Source organism: Mizuhopecten yessoensis, unplaced genomic scaffold (genome assembly GCF_002113885.1).
Source record: "Mizuhopecten yessoensis strain PY_sf001 unplaced genomic scaffold, ASM211388v2 scaffold10951, whole genome shotgun sequence".
Lineage (NCBI taxonomy): Eukaryota > Metazoa > Mollusca > Bivalvia > Pectinida > Pectinidae > Mizuhopecten > Mizuhopecten yessoensis.
The window spans coordinates 705,468-722,005 of NW_018408803.1; the positions used below are offsets into that span (position 1 = coordinate 705,468).

General features: G+C 37.3%; 2 protein-coding genes across 3 annotated transcripts; both read left to right on the forward strand.

Annotated features, from left to right (window-relative positions):
* The first annotated feature begins 1,754 nt into the window (after positions 1-1,754).
* Positions 1,755-6,190, forward strand: LOC110464005 (protein HP-25 homolog 1-like). The gene is made up of 3 exons (XM_021519008.1): positions 1,755-2,197; positions 2,437-2,541; positions 5,725-6,190. The coding sequence occupies exons 1-3, from the start codon at positions 2,140-2,142 to the stop codon at positions 6,096-6,098; spliced, it is 537 nt and encodes a 178-aa protein (XP_021374683.1). The 5' UTR covers positions 1,755-2,139; the 3' UTR covers positions 6,099-6,190.
* Positions 4,582-9,434, forward strand: LOC110464004 (complement C1q tumor necrosis factor-related protein 5-like). Of its 2 annotated transcripts, none has more exons than XM_021519007.1 (2): positions 4,582-5,188; positions 8,951-9,434. In XM_021519007.1, exons 1-2 carry the CDS (start codon positions 4,933-4,935, stop codon positions 9,367-9,369), a joined length of 675 nt encoding a protein of 224 aa, XP_021374682.1. In that variant the 5' UTR covers positions 4,582-4,932; the 3' UTR covers positions 9,370-9,434. The 2 variants fall into 2 exon arrangements, 1 of the variants encoding a protein (XP_021374682.1); XR_002464457.1 differs by lacking the exon at positions 4,582-5,188 and adding an exon at positions 8,368-8,516 and having other exon boundaries at positions 8,951-9,030.
* The last annotated feature ends 7,104 nt before the right edge of the window (positions 9,435-16,538 follow it).

Here is a 16,538-nt window from a genome sequence, read left to right on the forward strand (position 1 = left end):
GGCCATGGGCAATGTCACATGACTTGACGAGATCTCGCGTTACCAAAGGTATTTCCCAACGGTATGACGTAGGCCGGCGAGTTTTTAGTCACGTGACATTAGAAGGCGGGGCTACCAAAAAACTAGAGTAAAACAGAGTAAGTTTGAAAAAAAATGTTTTTAGTGATTGTATTGATTGTTTTAGGCATGCTATGTATTTCATCGTGTACATAAAGAACAGATCTTTCGATCCATGTGCGACATGTGTGTGAAAGTGACGATTTGTTTCTAAAATATCAGTTTGAAGTGCGCTCCGGGCGCGGGTCGCATATTTCCCGCATAGTATAGAGGGCCGGAGTTCTGACGTTAATCGACGACAGACCGATATTAAAAAAGTCGATAAACCGTCAGAATAATTCGGACTAGTCATGGTCAGTACTGATACGTTTGTCGAACACCGTTTGGAATCTTTGGTTTCTGACTTTGTGAGAATGTCTATAGAGCAAATGTATAAATAATCAAAATGTATGAAACATTGGACGAATAAATAATGAAAATAACTGAATGTTTGTTAATGAAAAAGAAAGAAAAGAAAGCATCTTGATAGGATAAAGAAATGTTATTTTCCAGGTTCGAACATTATTTACACTATTCAATCAAAACTGTGTTGTCGTTTCTTTGATATCGACGGCACAGTAAATATCATTGTGTTGTTCAGTGTTTTAATGACAAATTGACATATTCAGATTCCCTGACCAACAGGCATAACTAGAATCATTGCATGTTGGTTTTATTTTTTGTGCATGTGTTTTTCTTTTACGGATGATCTTAATAATTATTTTCCTTCTTGTGTATTTAATCAGTAACTTTCAATCCATACCAATGATTAAAAAACAACGTGAAATATATTTATATTTTGTATTTTGAAGACAATAATGAATATCGTGTTTGAAAAATATTAAAAAAATAGATGAAAAGGAAAATAAAAATTGTCATGTTATTTTGTAATTAATATAAAATAGTCAGAAATTCTTATTACTTATTATATTGTAGCTAAACAATCGCGGTATAATGTCCGAATCCTGGACTACATACATAAGAAATATAAATAAGATTGCTTTTTATCACGTGACTATCGAAAAAGTAATTTTGAAATATGATTGCTAAACGGTTTTGTAATATAATTCCGATAATTGAAGAACACCGATTGATGTCAAATTTAAAACTCATTAAAAGGAATCAATTAACGAATGCGTAATCAAAATAATGTATTCTCTATAATAGTAACTGCATTTCTTATCTACAAACGGTAAAACAACTATTACTAACTGATGATGATCAGTAACTATGAGCAAATATTATATTCACAATAGATTGTGATTCATACGTCAACTTGGCGAGGATTGGATTCAAGAAATCAAAGTGAGAAAAATTCCACGTATTTCCTTGGTTTTCACTAATATACATTCGAGATGATTTTGGTATCGGTTATCTACATTCCATATGAATAACGTGAAAATTTATGAATCGCGATAAATAAGTGTTTGACTGTGTGATGAAAACCCTATAGTAAGCTATCCCTGATTCATTTATTGGTGGGGAACATCAGGTGTCGCAGGTCTGTTCGGCCTTCAACTAGGTTTTATCTTGCAATGAAAAATGACACGAAATGTTCAAAATAGATTGGCCCACTATTTGTATAAACATCGAAGGTTAGTCCTGATCTTGTCTACTGATAGCTATGAATATAACAGTATATAAACATTTAGAAGTTCCACGTCCATATCGTCACTGGCAGATCCAGAGGGATTATGGCGTCTTTAGTAAAGCTCTTGATTGCGTTAGCATTGTTAGGTAGCTTGTCGGCAGCAGAAAATGACGATTCTCAGACCTTATCATTTTCGAAACAAGAAATGACTTCTGTTATAGATAAACTTGTACGTGAACGTATGGCCGAGATAGAATCTAGACTTAAACAAGAAAATTCTGATCTGAAACATGAAATTTCTGTTCTTAAAACAGCCGACGAAGTTTTGAAATCTAGGCTGGGAAGATTAGAAGTAGAAAACAGACATTTGAAATCCAAAGTTGATTCCATAGAGAAAGATATAGACATACTAAAATCTGCCGCATCTGTAACATCGTTTGACCACCCAGGGAATGATACCAAAGTGGACAACCAAAGTGGACAAGGACTTCCGAAGAGTTGCTCCAAACCGTGAGTATGATTTGGTCTCGTGATTCTATTTTATTTTCGATCAATACTGTAAAATATGGACGCCGATGGCTACATAAATAAAAGCCATAACAGTCATATGAAAACATCGGAAAATTAAATTGATGGATCAGTAGATTTATTTCTTCTTGTAGTTTATAGCACCTTTTTTACTTTCGAAAAATGCATACAAAGATGCAATACAAAGAAAAAAATACACTATTGTGCTCATTTTTTTACAGATCCCCCTGCTCCACAGTCGGCATTCAAAGCCTGGCTGACTCACAAACTTACCAATGTTGGTTCCGAGCAGATTATTACGTTTGACAATGCTGAGATTAACATCGGTAACCAATATAACCCTACCACTGGTGTTTTCACTTGTGACATTCCCGGTCTGTATGTGTTTCATTTAACCATAACAATATATGGCGATACAAATGTCGAACTGTTTTTCACTAAAAATGGTCAATATATGCACAACTTTTACCTTGCTAACAAAGAGTTCCTTAGTTCTGGATCACCGACAGCTTTAATTCAGCTTGACCAGGGCGACACCGTGTGGATAAAGAGTGATCAGTACCACTCTACAGGAGATCTGATCTATGGTGGCTTCAGCTACTTTTCCGGGTTCCTTCTTTATCCTAGAATTCAAAACTGAAATGTTAAACACAAGCACGAATACATAGACACCCTGGTTCTAAACTTGTTGCCTATGTAAATAAATTCGTCATGTCATCAAACGTTAAATTGGTGTTTTAAATAATTGACATCTTTATTTCACTAAGATGTTATGATCTTCCGAAGAGTTCCATACCGCGAGAATGATTTGCTCTCGTGATTCTCTTTTATTTTAAATCGCTACCTCAATAAAAGAGTTCAAATATCGGAAAGGTGGGGTCAACATTTGGCCTCCACTTTGATTTCTTTTATTCTTTTGCCATATGTAGGTACATGAAAATGATCAATAACTGCATATATGATTATTCATAATCGCTATTGATAACCGTAGTGGACCTCCTTGCATAACACCAGGTTGAGTGACGGGGGTATCCTTACAAAAGGACAGATACATGTCACAGGCGAATGTGTTTTTGAAAATGAATTATGATAGTGTACAGTGGATAAAATTACTGTTATTTTGATATTAAATATGTCATATTGGTATACATGAAGTAAGCGTAGGAATACTTTTAATTAGGAAAACATGCAAAATTTTCACAAAATTTTCAATATAACCAACATTGTCAACTTGCCTATATATAGTTACAATGGTAGTGTATATTTTAAACTTCTTTAAAAACTTTCTATATATGTATTCTGTCTACAGAATCATTTTTATGTAATATAAAAACCGGTAAAGTACTTTTTTGCATGTCAAACATGATCAATGCCAAATTTCAAGTAATTTGTATCATACTTAAACATATTATTATATTACGCATGTTTTAAAGTTATGTGCAGCAGTAATGACTTAAGGTACAGATTGTGTTATACACAAAAATATGCAATGATATAAAAACAATAAAATAATCTTAATAGTAAAACTATTATACACTTTATTATACCCCCTGCAACGAAGTTATGGGGTATACTGGATTCAGCTTGTCTGTCCGTCTGTCTGTCTGTAGAAAAAGTTTGGCCGGACAACTCCTTCTAAAGTAATGGACCAATTTCAATGAAAGTTTCCAGATATGATAACTGTCACATGACGTTGTGGATCCAGGTATTATTTTTTCATTCTGACACTTTGTTTTACAAAGTTATGGCTCTTTGTTGAAAAATCCTTGTCCGGACATGTCCTCGAAAACTAGGGGGTCAATTTCATCGACAGTTTTTAGATATGATAACTATTACCTATTTGGTATGAAAGTATGTTTTGGCATGGGGAAGGAGTACAGGAAGTATGTCAGTGACATATATGCTTAACTTTAAACAAATAAAGCAAGAAAAGGTATCCATGTCTGACTCCCCATACAATTCTTTTAATTTAACACATTTGATTTGTGTGACCTTGAATGAAGGTCAAGGTCATCAACGTTTACAAAACTTAAATCCATTCACGTGAACAACCTACTTGCCAAATAGCAAGACTCGAGGACCTTTGGTCATGAAAAAAACACAAGTTAAAGGAAAAGTGGAAAGAAAGCTATGTTTCTCTATTTTTGGATCAAAAGTGTTATATGACAAATTTACCGGTTGTATTTTTTTTTGGAAATTTCTGATGTTAAAACATATTATTGGTAGACAACTTTTAAGCAAAATAGACTAGTTTTAGAACTATATAAATTAACGTGTCAAAAAAATGAAATTTTCTCATTACTAATGAAATGACTGTGTGAGCAATCACTGTAGTAAGCTATCCCTGATTCATAATTGGTGGGAAACATCAGGTGTCGCAGGTCTGTTCGGCCTTCAACTAGGTTTTATCTTGCAATGGAAAAAGGCACGAAATGTTCAGAATAGATTGGCCAAGTTTTTGTATAAACATCGAAGGTTAGTCCTGATCGTGTCAACTGATAGCTACATGTATACAAATTTTACAGTATATAAGGTTTTACAAATTCCAAGTCCATATCGTCAAAGACAGATCCAGAGTGATTATGGCGCTTTTAGCAAAGCTCCTGATTGCGTGCATTGTTAGGTAGCTTGTCGGCAACAGAGAATGATGATTCTCAGACTTTATCATTTTCGAAACAAGAATTGACTTCTGTGATAGATAAACTTGTACGTGACGTATGGCCGAGATAGAATCTAGACTTAAACAAGAAAATTCAGATCTGAAACATGAAATTTCTGTTTTTAAAACAGCCGACGAAGTTTTAAAATCTAGACTTGAAAGATCAGAAGTAGAAAACAGACATTTGAAATCCAAAGTTGATTCCATAGAGAAAGAGATAGACATACTAAAATCTGCCGCATCACTAACATCGTTTGACCACCCAGAAAATGATACCAAAGTGGACAAGGACTTCCGAAGAGTTGCTCCATACCGTGAGTATGATTTGGTCTCGTGATTCTGTTCTTTTTTTTTAATCAATACTGTTTAATATGGACGCCGATGGCTACATAAATAAAAGCGAGAACAGTCATATCAAAATATCGGAAAATAAAATTGACGGCATGGGACATAAATATCGTAATAATGTTCGGGAAACATCGATATCATTGTTTTTATATATATAACTGATTTCGATTTGATTTAGAACACACTTATGCATTGTTCGATTTGATTTAGAACACACTTATGCATTGTTCTAACTTGCACATAAATTAGCAGCTTAATGATAGTTTACGGTGATGACGGAAAGACAATTATATATTCTGTCTCATCAACAAATCAATCGGAAATATGGATCATATTGTACAGATTATTTTTTTGCAACTGTAGCGAAATATATTCTTTATTTATGGATCAATAGATTTATTTCTGCTAGGAGTATAAAACATTTTTTCTTTACTTTCGAAAAATGCATACAAAGATGCAATACAAAGAAAAATATATACTACAGTACTCATTTTTTTTACAGATCCCCCTGCTCCACAATCGGCATTCAAAGCCAGGCTGACCCACAAACTTACCAATGTTGGTCCCGACCAGATTATTAAGTTTGACGCTGCTGAGGTTAACATCGGTAACCAATATAACCCTACCACTGGTGTTTTCACCTGTGACATTCCCGGTCTGTATGTGTTTCATTTGACAATAACAACATTTAAGGATAAATCTGTGGAACTATTTTTCATTAAAAATGGTCAAAGAATGCACAACTTTTACCTTGCTAACACAGGGTACCTTGGTTCTGGATCAACGACAGCTTTAATTCAGCTTGACCAGGGTGACACTGTGTGGATAAAGAGTGACCAGTACCACTCTACAGGAGATCTGATCGACTCTACTTAAAGCTACTTTTCCGGGTTCCTTCTTTATTCTGGAACTCAAAACTGAATTGTTAAACACAAGCACGAATGCATTGATATTATGTAAATAAATTCGTCATTTAAACAAAATTTAAATTTACGTTTTTAATAATTGACAAATCTTTATTATAATGTCTTGATGCAGAAAGCCGTCTTGTGAAGGCAATTTTCGACGAATGCGATATTTCAGGTGGCGATCCCGTTATTAGTGTATGTATTCTCTATGTTAGTAATTACATATTATTTTCGTTCCTGAACAAAGCCAGGAAAAACCTAGTAAGGAGTAGGAGGAAACATAGGAATGGTGGCAAATGGTTATACAGTTTAACACTACTACATCTACATTACATAAAACAGGATGACGTCATTGTCAGTAATGATACATTTGTCGAACACCGTTTGGAATCTTTGGTTTCTGACTTTGTGGGCAATGTATATAGAGCAAATGATTGGACGAGTAATTGATGAAAATAACTGAATATTTGCTAATTAAAAAGAAAGAAAAGAAAAACCTTGATAGGAAAAGGAATTTTATTTCCAAGGTTCGAACATTATTTATATTATATACTAGCGGAAAAAAGAAACTGTGCATGCCTAAAATGTGTTATAAAATAAATGTGTATGACGTAGAACAACAAGGTTTTCAGGGACAATTTATTTGTTATTTATTAACAGTTGCATTCCATTTCCTTAATGGAATCAATAAGTTCCGCTAAGGAGTGACGTAAACACAGCAGGGTTCAATACTGAGTTCACAAAGTTAATACCTCGTATGTCCACCGTTTGCCTGAATGCAAGCCTGGCAACGTCGACGCATGGAGCCTATCAGACGATTCAAGAATGCATGTGGGATGGCAATCAAGATCTGTTCCAACGCTGCAGCCAAATCAGCCAACGTCACCGGTCGATTAGGTAATGCCCGTAATCTGCGCTTCATTTCATCCCAGACGTGCTCAATGGGCGACAGATCGGGGGATACAGCAGGCCAGGGCAACACGTCAACGTTCTGCTGGGCTAGAAAGTCTATAGCGACACGAGCTGTGTTTGGCCTGGCGTTGTCCCGCTGCAGCGTTAATGTAACGTTGCTGCCCTTGCACGAATGGAACGACGTGGGTCCGGAGGATCTCGTCACGGTAACGTAGCGCGTTCAAATGCCCGTTAACAACCACCAGAGGAAATCTCCCGTTGGCTCTGATGCCGCCCCAAATCATAACGCTACCTCCACCGAAAGAACGTCGTTGTACCACACACGCGTCACGGAAACGTTCCCCAACACGACGATACACTCTGGAACGGCCGTCACTACTATCCAGGTGGACTCGCGACTCGTCCGTAAACAAAATGCCTGCCCAATTCCGTCGAGTAAATCGCAGATGCCTTCTGCACCAGTCCAGACGTGCTACACGATGACGTGGCAGAAGAACTGGGCGGATTGCAGGACGTCGCGGACGGATAGCTTGTTCACGCAATCGGTTCCGTACAGTTCTCGGGCTTATTGGTAGCAACCAAGGGATTGTCCGTGCAGTCAAACTTGCCGTTTGGAAGCGATATTTCAAATGGACAAGCCGAATATGGATGTCCTGTTGACGTGACGACACACGTGGACGTCCCGGGACGCACGAGGTCGATCGCCGACGTGGTCAAACTATTGATGTCGTCTCCACAAATCCCGGATTGTGTTTCGATGGACATGAAAACGTGTAGAAACAACGGCTTGGCCCATACCAGCTTGAAGCATACCAATAATCCGGAGGCGGTCATTTTCATTGAGCCTCGGCATAGCATTAATCACAAATTAAAACGTTATAATGCTGTTTTTACTGTTCACTGGTCTCAACAGAGTGACCCAACAGTTGAAAAATAAACTTTCATTGTTGAATTGGATGGCTGGACGAGAAAAACGTGCAAACTGGTCAACGCCTATAGAGAGCAAACTGCACGGGAAAAACTGTCAATGACACACGGATAGCGTGTGTGTCATACTCGAACATGTGTGAGAATTTTTATGTATATACAGTTGATAATACATGTTCTATAACAATTCCCCGCATGCACAGTTTATTTTTTCCGCTAGTATACAATCAAAACTGTGTTGCCGTTTCTTTGATATCGACGGCACAGTAAATCTCATTGTGTTTTTCAGTGTTTTATTGACAGATTGACGGATTCAGATTCCCTGACCAACAGACGTTATCATTTTCGAAACAAGAATTGACAGCCGACGAAGTTTTAAAATCTAGATTTGAAAGATCAGAAGTAGAAAACAGACATTTGAAATCCAAAGTTGATTCCATAGAGAAAGAGATAGACATACTAAAATCTGCCGCATCAGTAACATCGTTTGACCACCCAGGGAATGATACCAAAGTGGACAAGGACTTCCGAAGGGTTGCTCCATACCGTGAGTATGATTTGGTCTCGTGATTCTGTTCTTTTTTTTAATCAATACTGTTTAATATGGACGCCGATGGCTACATAAATAAAAGCGAGAACAGTCATATCAAAATATCGGAAAATAAAATTGACGGCATGGGACATAGATATTGAAATAATGTTCGTGAAACATCGATATCATTGTTTTTATATATATAACTGCTTTCGGTTTGATTTAGAGCACACGTTTGCATGGTTCTAACTTGCACATAAATTAACAGCTTTATGATAGTTTACGGTGATGACGGAAAGACAAGCATATATTGCTGTTTTATCAACAAATCAATCTGAAATATGGACAAAATTGTATAGTAGTTTAAAGCACCATTTTTACTTTCGAAAAATGCATACAAAGAACCAATACAAAGAAAAAAATATACTACGGTACTCATTTTTTTACAGATCCCCCTGCTCCACAATCGGCATTCAAAGCCAGGCTGACTCACAAACTTACCAATGTTGGTTCCGAGCAGATTATTCCGTTTGACCTCGCTGAGATTAACATCGGTAACCAATATAACCCTACCACTGGTGTTTTCACTTGTGACATTCCTGGTCTGTATGTGTTTCATTTAACCTTGACAATATATAGCGACAAATATGTCGAACTACGGTTATATAAAAATGGTCAATCAATGCACTACGTTTACGTTGGTAACAAAGGGTACCTTGGTTCTGAATCAACGACAGCTTTAATTCAGCTTGACCAGGGCGACACCGTGTTGATAAAGAGTGATCAGTACCACTCTACAGGAGATCTCATCTATCCAGGCTACAGCTACTTTTCCGGGTTCCTTCTTTATCCTAGAATTCAAAACTGAGATGTTAAACACAAGCACGGATACATAGATACCTTGGTTCTAAACTTGTTGCCTATGTAAATAAATTTGTCATGTCAACAAACTTTGAATTGGTGTTTTAAGTAATTGACCATTGGTTTTTTTCTCATTAAGATGTTATAATGTCAGTTCAAAAATTAAATGGCGTTTATCAATATGTTCGGAAATTTAGTTTACGATCCTCTGACTATGAGTTTTCAATCAGTGACGTTTTCGAATAAAGCAGTACAAGAGATATGTTTTCCTTTGTTAAGACAAATGTATCGTACCTGAGCGAAGTAGAAAACGCGCCAATGTAATAGTGGCCAATGATTATAGTACCCTAAGAACTTCTAAATCTTCATTAGCATAAATCAGGATGACGTCATTGTCAGTAAATATACGTTTGTCGAACACTATTTGACACTCTTTTGGTCTCAGACTTTGTGAGCAATGTACATACAGCAAAGGTATAGACAATCAAAATATAACAAACATTTGGCGAGTAAATGATGAGAATTACTAACTGTTTGCGAATGACGTCCACATTTAGTATTCAGACGTCGTATTGTGGAGGATTTTAAAGTGAGTCTGGTTCTGAATTAGTGAACACTGTACGTACGGCATAGGTTTTAATGATTAATTTAAATTAAATTACAAAATATTTGTTAATTAAGATTATGGTTGTGATTCAGGCGTCGTATTGGCGTGAAACACACGAATTCATAAAAAAATAAATGAATGTCTTTTCAGGTCATCCATACAATTTCAGCTAAGTAAGGAACAATTTTGAAACACGTTTTTTTTCAACTTTTAATAATCATATTTATAAATTTATATTTCGCGAAACACAAATGATCTAAAGTGAATTTTGTTTGTTCTTTGCATCGAGACGATACATCATTGACCCTCCTTTGTGAGAAAACGCTTACTGTCGCGTGTCTGTTCGACCTACATTGTTATCTAATCCTGTAAAATGTGTGATGCTTCGATATGTTTAAACTTATTTTGACCTCCTTTTAAAGAAACATGTTCAAGGAAGTTTGTCCTGAACCTGATTACTGCTATCTATAAACAGAGTACAGTATATAAACCCTAAAACCGATCTATTAATAATAATAATTCGAGGTTCTTATATACCGCTTTATCACAAATTAAGTTTTGAAATCTGAATTTGAGCTTTTGGAAGTAGAAAACAGGTCCTTGAAAACAAAGGTAGATTCTTTTGAAAATGAATTTGAGAAACTGAAAGTAGAAAACAGATTGATGAAAACCAGGATTGATTATATAGAGAACGAGTTAGTAATATAACAAGAAGCCTGTTTGGGAACATCAACAGTTCATCCGGAAGAGGACACCAAAGCGGAAAAAGTTTTCAGAGGAGTTGATCCGCACCGTGAGTATTATTTTCTCCCGCGCTTCTTTGTTTGAACTTTACATGTGCGCAGTTGATAATATAAATATCATAAGATAGTATTATTACTTGATATGGTATCTCATATTCTTTTCTGTATCTGATGTCTCATATATTATTTGTAGGCGATCATATTAGGAAAGAGACTTGGTTTTGAAATCATATACTCTCCAAACATAAAATGTTTATTAGATATATGACGTTTAACATTAAAATCTGAAACGGATAATTTAGGGGAAATGCTATTTTGTGTATTGTCAGCACTTTCTGGGTTTTGTTTTGTTTTTTGTTTGTTGGGTTTATGGGTTTTTTCGGGGTAGGGGGTCCAAATTCCCGAATCATAGCTCTTTTAGAAAATGTTAGGTTGTCTTTTTCCATATGATGGTGTCGACAGGGAAATGTACAATGTTATCTCATTATCATGTAATTGAAAATAATACCTGCAAAATTATACTACTGAATCTTTATCCTTTTATATCCTTTATAGATAAAAAAAAAAAAAACGAGAATGATTTCCGCTATGTAAAGTTATTTACTTTCAGAAGGTGCATACAATACAATCATCATCGATATCCAGGGTAACGCTCACTTACGCTCTCTGCACCCCTGGAATATGTCATAGCAAAATTGAAGGCTCAGTGTGCGCCACGTTGTTGATGAGACAAGAGGACTAGTTCGATCCTTTGATGTACATCAAAAGAAACTCGCGGTCACGTAACGGAAAAAAATGACAGGCTTTGAAGTCGGGTGTTGCTAATTTGTAATCTTCAAAGGACATGTATCAGCCTAGCGATTGGTCAGGTTTATTTTACCTGAGACCAATCAAATAGCTAACAGCGTGCCTTCAGTTTTGCTATGACATATCCCATAGATGCAGAGAGTGAATGTGAGCGAAACTCCTGGATATCGAGGATGCCAATACGATGTACTTATATTATATTTTTGTTACAGATCCCGCGGCTCTTCAGTCGGCATTTCCGGCCAGTCTTTCTCACACACTTACCCACTGTAGACCACAATGGACTCACCCAGATCAATGCATAGTAGAGTCTACTAAAGTTGCATAGGGGTAAAAGGGTAAACAATGTCGTCCCCGAACAGATTATCACATTTGTCGCTGTCGATATCATCTGCATCGAGCATTTTCACCTGTGACAGCCCGGGCTATATGTGTTAGATACATCATGATAAATTTGTAAAATTTATTTCTATGAAAAGTGGTCAATTTTTTATCTTTCAAGAAAACGTTACATCGGCGCTTGTTCAACGACGGCTTTGACACAGCTTGACCAGGGCGACAGGATGTGGATCAAATCCGACCAATATCTCCTGGCTACAGTTATTAGTCTATAAATAGTATCGTATACCATCAAATACTTTATTCATTATCATCTATATACTACGTTTTACCACCTACTGGTAGCGTGATAAATGTAGTATCATGGGTTGTCAGTATGAGAATACCCTAGAAGAAATTGAGAATAATTTGATAACAATTTGTAAATGTTCTCAAACAAGAAAATGCAGCAAAACTGCTGGGCACCAGATATTTGATGAAATTTCACTTATAACGTCCAAAAACCACCGGGGAGCGGATCCTGCACATGTGAATTTAACCCTCGAATATTAATGGCATTACTTTTATCGTTCAGAATATTCTGCTCAATATCCTCACATATTGAACTTATGTCACTTAATAATTGTCCAAAGACACAAAATTGTATATTTTTACTGCATGTTTGAATTCAACAGTTTGGTGATACAGTACATGATTAACGTAAAATATAATTTATACCTGTTGCGATTTTTACAACTATTTCATTTGATATTGCATTTTTAGATAAAATCAAATCGGGAGTAAAGTATCAATCGTTTTTATATTAAGTTTCTTCATTTAATTTGTGTCAAGATCAACTCAATTTATCACACCAAGAAATCGACCAAAGCAAGATCAATCTTTAAGGTGGCTCCACACTTTCGCAATTAACCAGCAAAATTCGTTGAAACTTTCATATAATTGTTATGCAACTATGTCGAGTTGATNCACCACTTTTTTTGAAAGTGTACTGGTTGCTATGGTAACTTAAACTTTGAAATATCAACCAATTTGACGGAAAATGAACTCTGCATAGTGTTGTTTACCAATTATCTAAGGAGACTGTCTTAATGATCTAAATGTCAACCATTGTGTTTTCATCATTGATGTGAGTGTAAGAGAAAATGTTCCACATGAACCCATACAGCATACACTTTTGAGGTATATGTACATATTAAGTGGGGCATTTTTCATCCGGTCACCTCGGTTCCTGAACAAAACGCTAATAATATACGTTTCGTTTAAATGAAATAATGGTATTCTTGCCTTTAAATACACATACTATTGTATTAGTTCATGAATGATGTTACTTAAATTTCAACGCGTCGACAAGGAATTAAAACTTTATTAGAACCAAAAATTAGTCTCACAGATAATCAAATACTGTAGACGTTCTTATTTTGGCGGTGCTCTTATTTTAAAGTTTATTCGCGCTTGAAATATAACGCTAAATTATAACAGCGCCAATGGAAGTTTCTGTAGATTGTTTTCTATCGCATGTTTTGAAGGTATGCCAATTTAGTCTTGCGCTAATCTATTAAAATTTCTCTTATGATTTTTCATGATAATTATTGCTTTTTATACGTTTCTCATAATGGTCTGAAATTTTGCGGTGGTCAGTACAATTATACAATATTGAAAGAATTGAACTAGACGGACATATAATTAGCAGTTTTATATGATGACGAAAACCATTTATTAATTCAGCTGTATTAAGCATTGTTACTGAGAAAGTGGATCAGAAGGATTATAAGGAAGATGTTTCCAAACGTACGGTTGTACAAGCATATCGAAGAGTTTGGACAGCATTTCTAACATATATAGAATTAATTAATCCCACCATATTGTAATTAACAGGAGTGTTTGTATATTACGTGAGTATGTGTAACGGAACTGGACCGGGTCGATCGCCGCCTACCAGCTAGCTCAATTGGTAGAGCGTCCGCCTACAGTTCGGAGAGTTCTGGGTTCGAATACCGGTCTGGCAGTCCATTTTCCCATACCTATTATACAAATGTTGCCTGTGACAAATCTGGCAAGGGTATACCCGAACCTGGGTTGTAAAAAGTGTTGTCTTCGGGGGCGAAGAAGTAGAAAAAGAAGGAGGGAATGTAGCGGAACTAGACTAAGTCGTTCGCCGCCGACCAGATAGCTTAATTGGTAGAACGTCCGTCTAGAGTTCAAATGGTTCCGGGCTCGAATCCCAGTGTGACCGTTCATTTTCCCGCTCCTATTACACATGTTTAGCTATCAATATTTAAAATCTTGGTACGAGTTCCCGCGCCGTCTAATTTGGCGCTGTTTTCAGAATGGCTGGAAAGGACAATTACACTCGCTGACGTTAAGATCACAGTATCATCTAGGTACCATCCAACGAGGGTATAGCCAACCCCCCCCCCCCCCCCCCCCCCCTCAAATATATACTGTTGTAGTGTTGACATATCGAATTATGTTGGTATTGATTAATTTACTTGTCTTCCTCGGGTTAGACCGGTTTTCAATTTTCGGTGTGATATACTCTCACGCTTTCAAGAGTTATCTTTCTTTATGCGAAACAGGCACTGAAGTGATCCCCGTCCTCCAAGATAATGCCGCCGTAGTTATTAGGATCCGCGTCCTCCAAGATAAAGCCACAGTAGTTATAAGGATTCCCGTCCTCCAAGATAAAGGCACCGTAGTTATAAGGATCCTCATCCTCCAAGATAACGCCACCGTAGTTATAAGGATCCCTTACCTCCAAGATAAAGCCACCGTAGTCATAAGGATCCCTTTCCTCCAAGATAAAGCCACCGTAGTTATAAGGATTCCCGTCCTCTAAGATAAAGCCACAGTAGTTATAAAGATTCCCGTCCTCCAAGATAAAGCCACCGTAGTTATAAGGATCCCCGTCCTCCAAGATAATGCCACCGTAGTTATAAGGATCCCTTTCCTCCAAGATAAAGCCACAGTAGTTATAAGGATTCCCGTCCTCTAAGATAAAGCCACCGTAGTTATAAGGATTCCTGTCCTCCAAGATAAAGCCACCGTAGTTATAAGGATCCTCGTCCTCCAAGATAAAGCCACCGTAGTTATAAGGATTCCCGTCCTCCAATATAAAGCCACAGTAGTTATAAGAATTCCTGTCCTCCAAGATAAAGCCACAGTAGTTATAAGGATCCCCGTCCTCNATAAAGCCACCGTAGTTATAAGGATTCCTGTCCTCCAAGATAAAGCCACCGTAGTTATAAGGATCCTCGTCCTCCAAGATAAAGCCACCGTAGTTATAAGGATTCCTGTCCTCCAAGATAAAGCCACCGTAGTTATAAGGATCCTCGTCCTCCAAGATAAAGCCACCGTAGTTATAAGGATTCCTGTCCTCCAAGATAAAGCCACCGTAGTTATAAGGATCCTCGTCCTCCAAGATAAAGCCACCCTAGTTATAAGGAATCCCATCCTCCAAGATAAAGCCACCGTAGTTATAAGGATCCTCGTCCTCCAAGATAAAGCCACCGTAGTTATAAGGATTCCTGTCCTCCAAGATAAAGCCACAGTAGTTATAAGGATCCCCTTCCTCTAAGATAAAGCCACCGTAGTTATAAGGATTCCTGGCCTCCAAGATAAAGCCACCGTAGTTATAAGGATCCCCATCCTCCAATATAAAGCCACAATAGTTATAAGGATTCCTGTCCTCTGAAATAATTATATCATAGTGTGGCAGGGTTCAATTGTACATAGGATTACGGTCGCCTTCTAGCTTCGAGCTAGAGGAGATTTTCCTTTAGCTCAGTGGTACAGCGTCCGACTAGGAACCTGGAGATCGAGGGTTCGATCCCCGGTGGAAGCAAACTATTCTCTTTCCTGTTAGAAATGGTGTCCGTGGCCCTCCCTATGGTGACAGGGAGTTAGAACATGGGTTGTGGTGTTCGAGGGCGAACACATTTAAAAGGGGGAGAGTAGTGTGGCAGGTTATAATTGTACATAGGATTACGGTCGCCTTCTAGCTTTCTAGAGCGTCCGACTAGGAACCTGCAGATCGACGGTTCGATCCCCGGTGGAAGCAAATTATTCTCTTTCCTGTTACAGTAGTTTTTAAGGACATCTGTGCCTCGAGAGAATTCCATCGTATTTCTTTTCTTCTTATTAAGCTTATAGCTATCACAGGGACTGTAGTAATGTTGTATCTTCCATATAGCTCATATGTTTCCATATGAGACTAGATTTTAATTTTGCCTCTTTTATAGAACAAAGCTATAGTGTAAAACAAAAAGTCTAGCGTAAACTCTTCCCCTACTCAGCAATAAGGTAAAGTGAAGTGTATTGCGATTAAGGGGAAATAACTCGTGTATACAAATATCGAATGAGCTTGGTACTGGCTATAAGGCAGGCAAGGCTCTGAGCGATATAAACAATTATGGATGTGAATATACGATATGTATTAATGTTAACAAATAAACAAAGACCCAAATTTAACTTCACAGCACAAGGGGCTGTAGCAACATTCGTGCCTCCCTTACATTACATAGCTATTACTGGGGGCTGGGGCAACATTCCTGCCTCCCTTACATCACATAGCTATCATATGGGGCTGTGGCAACATTCCTGCCTCCCTTACATCACATAGCTATCACAGGGGGCTGTGGCAACATTCCTGCCTCCCTTGCATCACATAGCTATCACAGGGGG

Excerpts from the sequence above, each read along its gene's own strand:
- LOC110464005 (XM_021519008.1), top strand. The coding sequence starts at position 2,140 with ATGATACCAAAGTGGACAACCAAAGTGGACAAGGACTTCCGAAGAGTT. Across the intron at positions 2,198-2,436 it reads CCGAAGAGTTGCTCCAAACC|ATCCCCCTGCTCCACAGTCG; the intron begins GTGAGTATGATT and ends ATTTTTTTACAG. Across the intron at positions 2,542-5,724 it reads CAATGCTGAGATTAACATCG|ATCCCCCTGCTCCACAATCG; the intron begins GTAACCAATATA and ends TTTTTTTTACAG.
- LOC110464004 (XM_021519007.1), top strand. The coding sequence starts at position 4,933 with ATGGCCGAGATAGAATCTAGACTTAAACAAGAAAATTCAGATCTGAAA. Across the intron at positions 5,189-8,950 it reads CCGAAGAGTTGCTCCATACC|ATCCCCCTGCTCCACAATCG; the intron begins GTGAGTATGATT and ends ATTTTTTTACAG.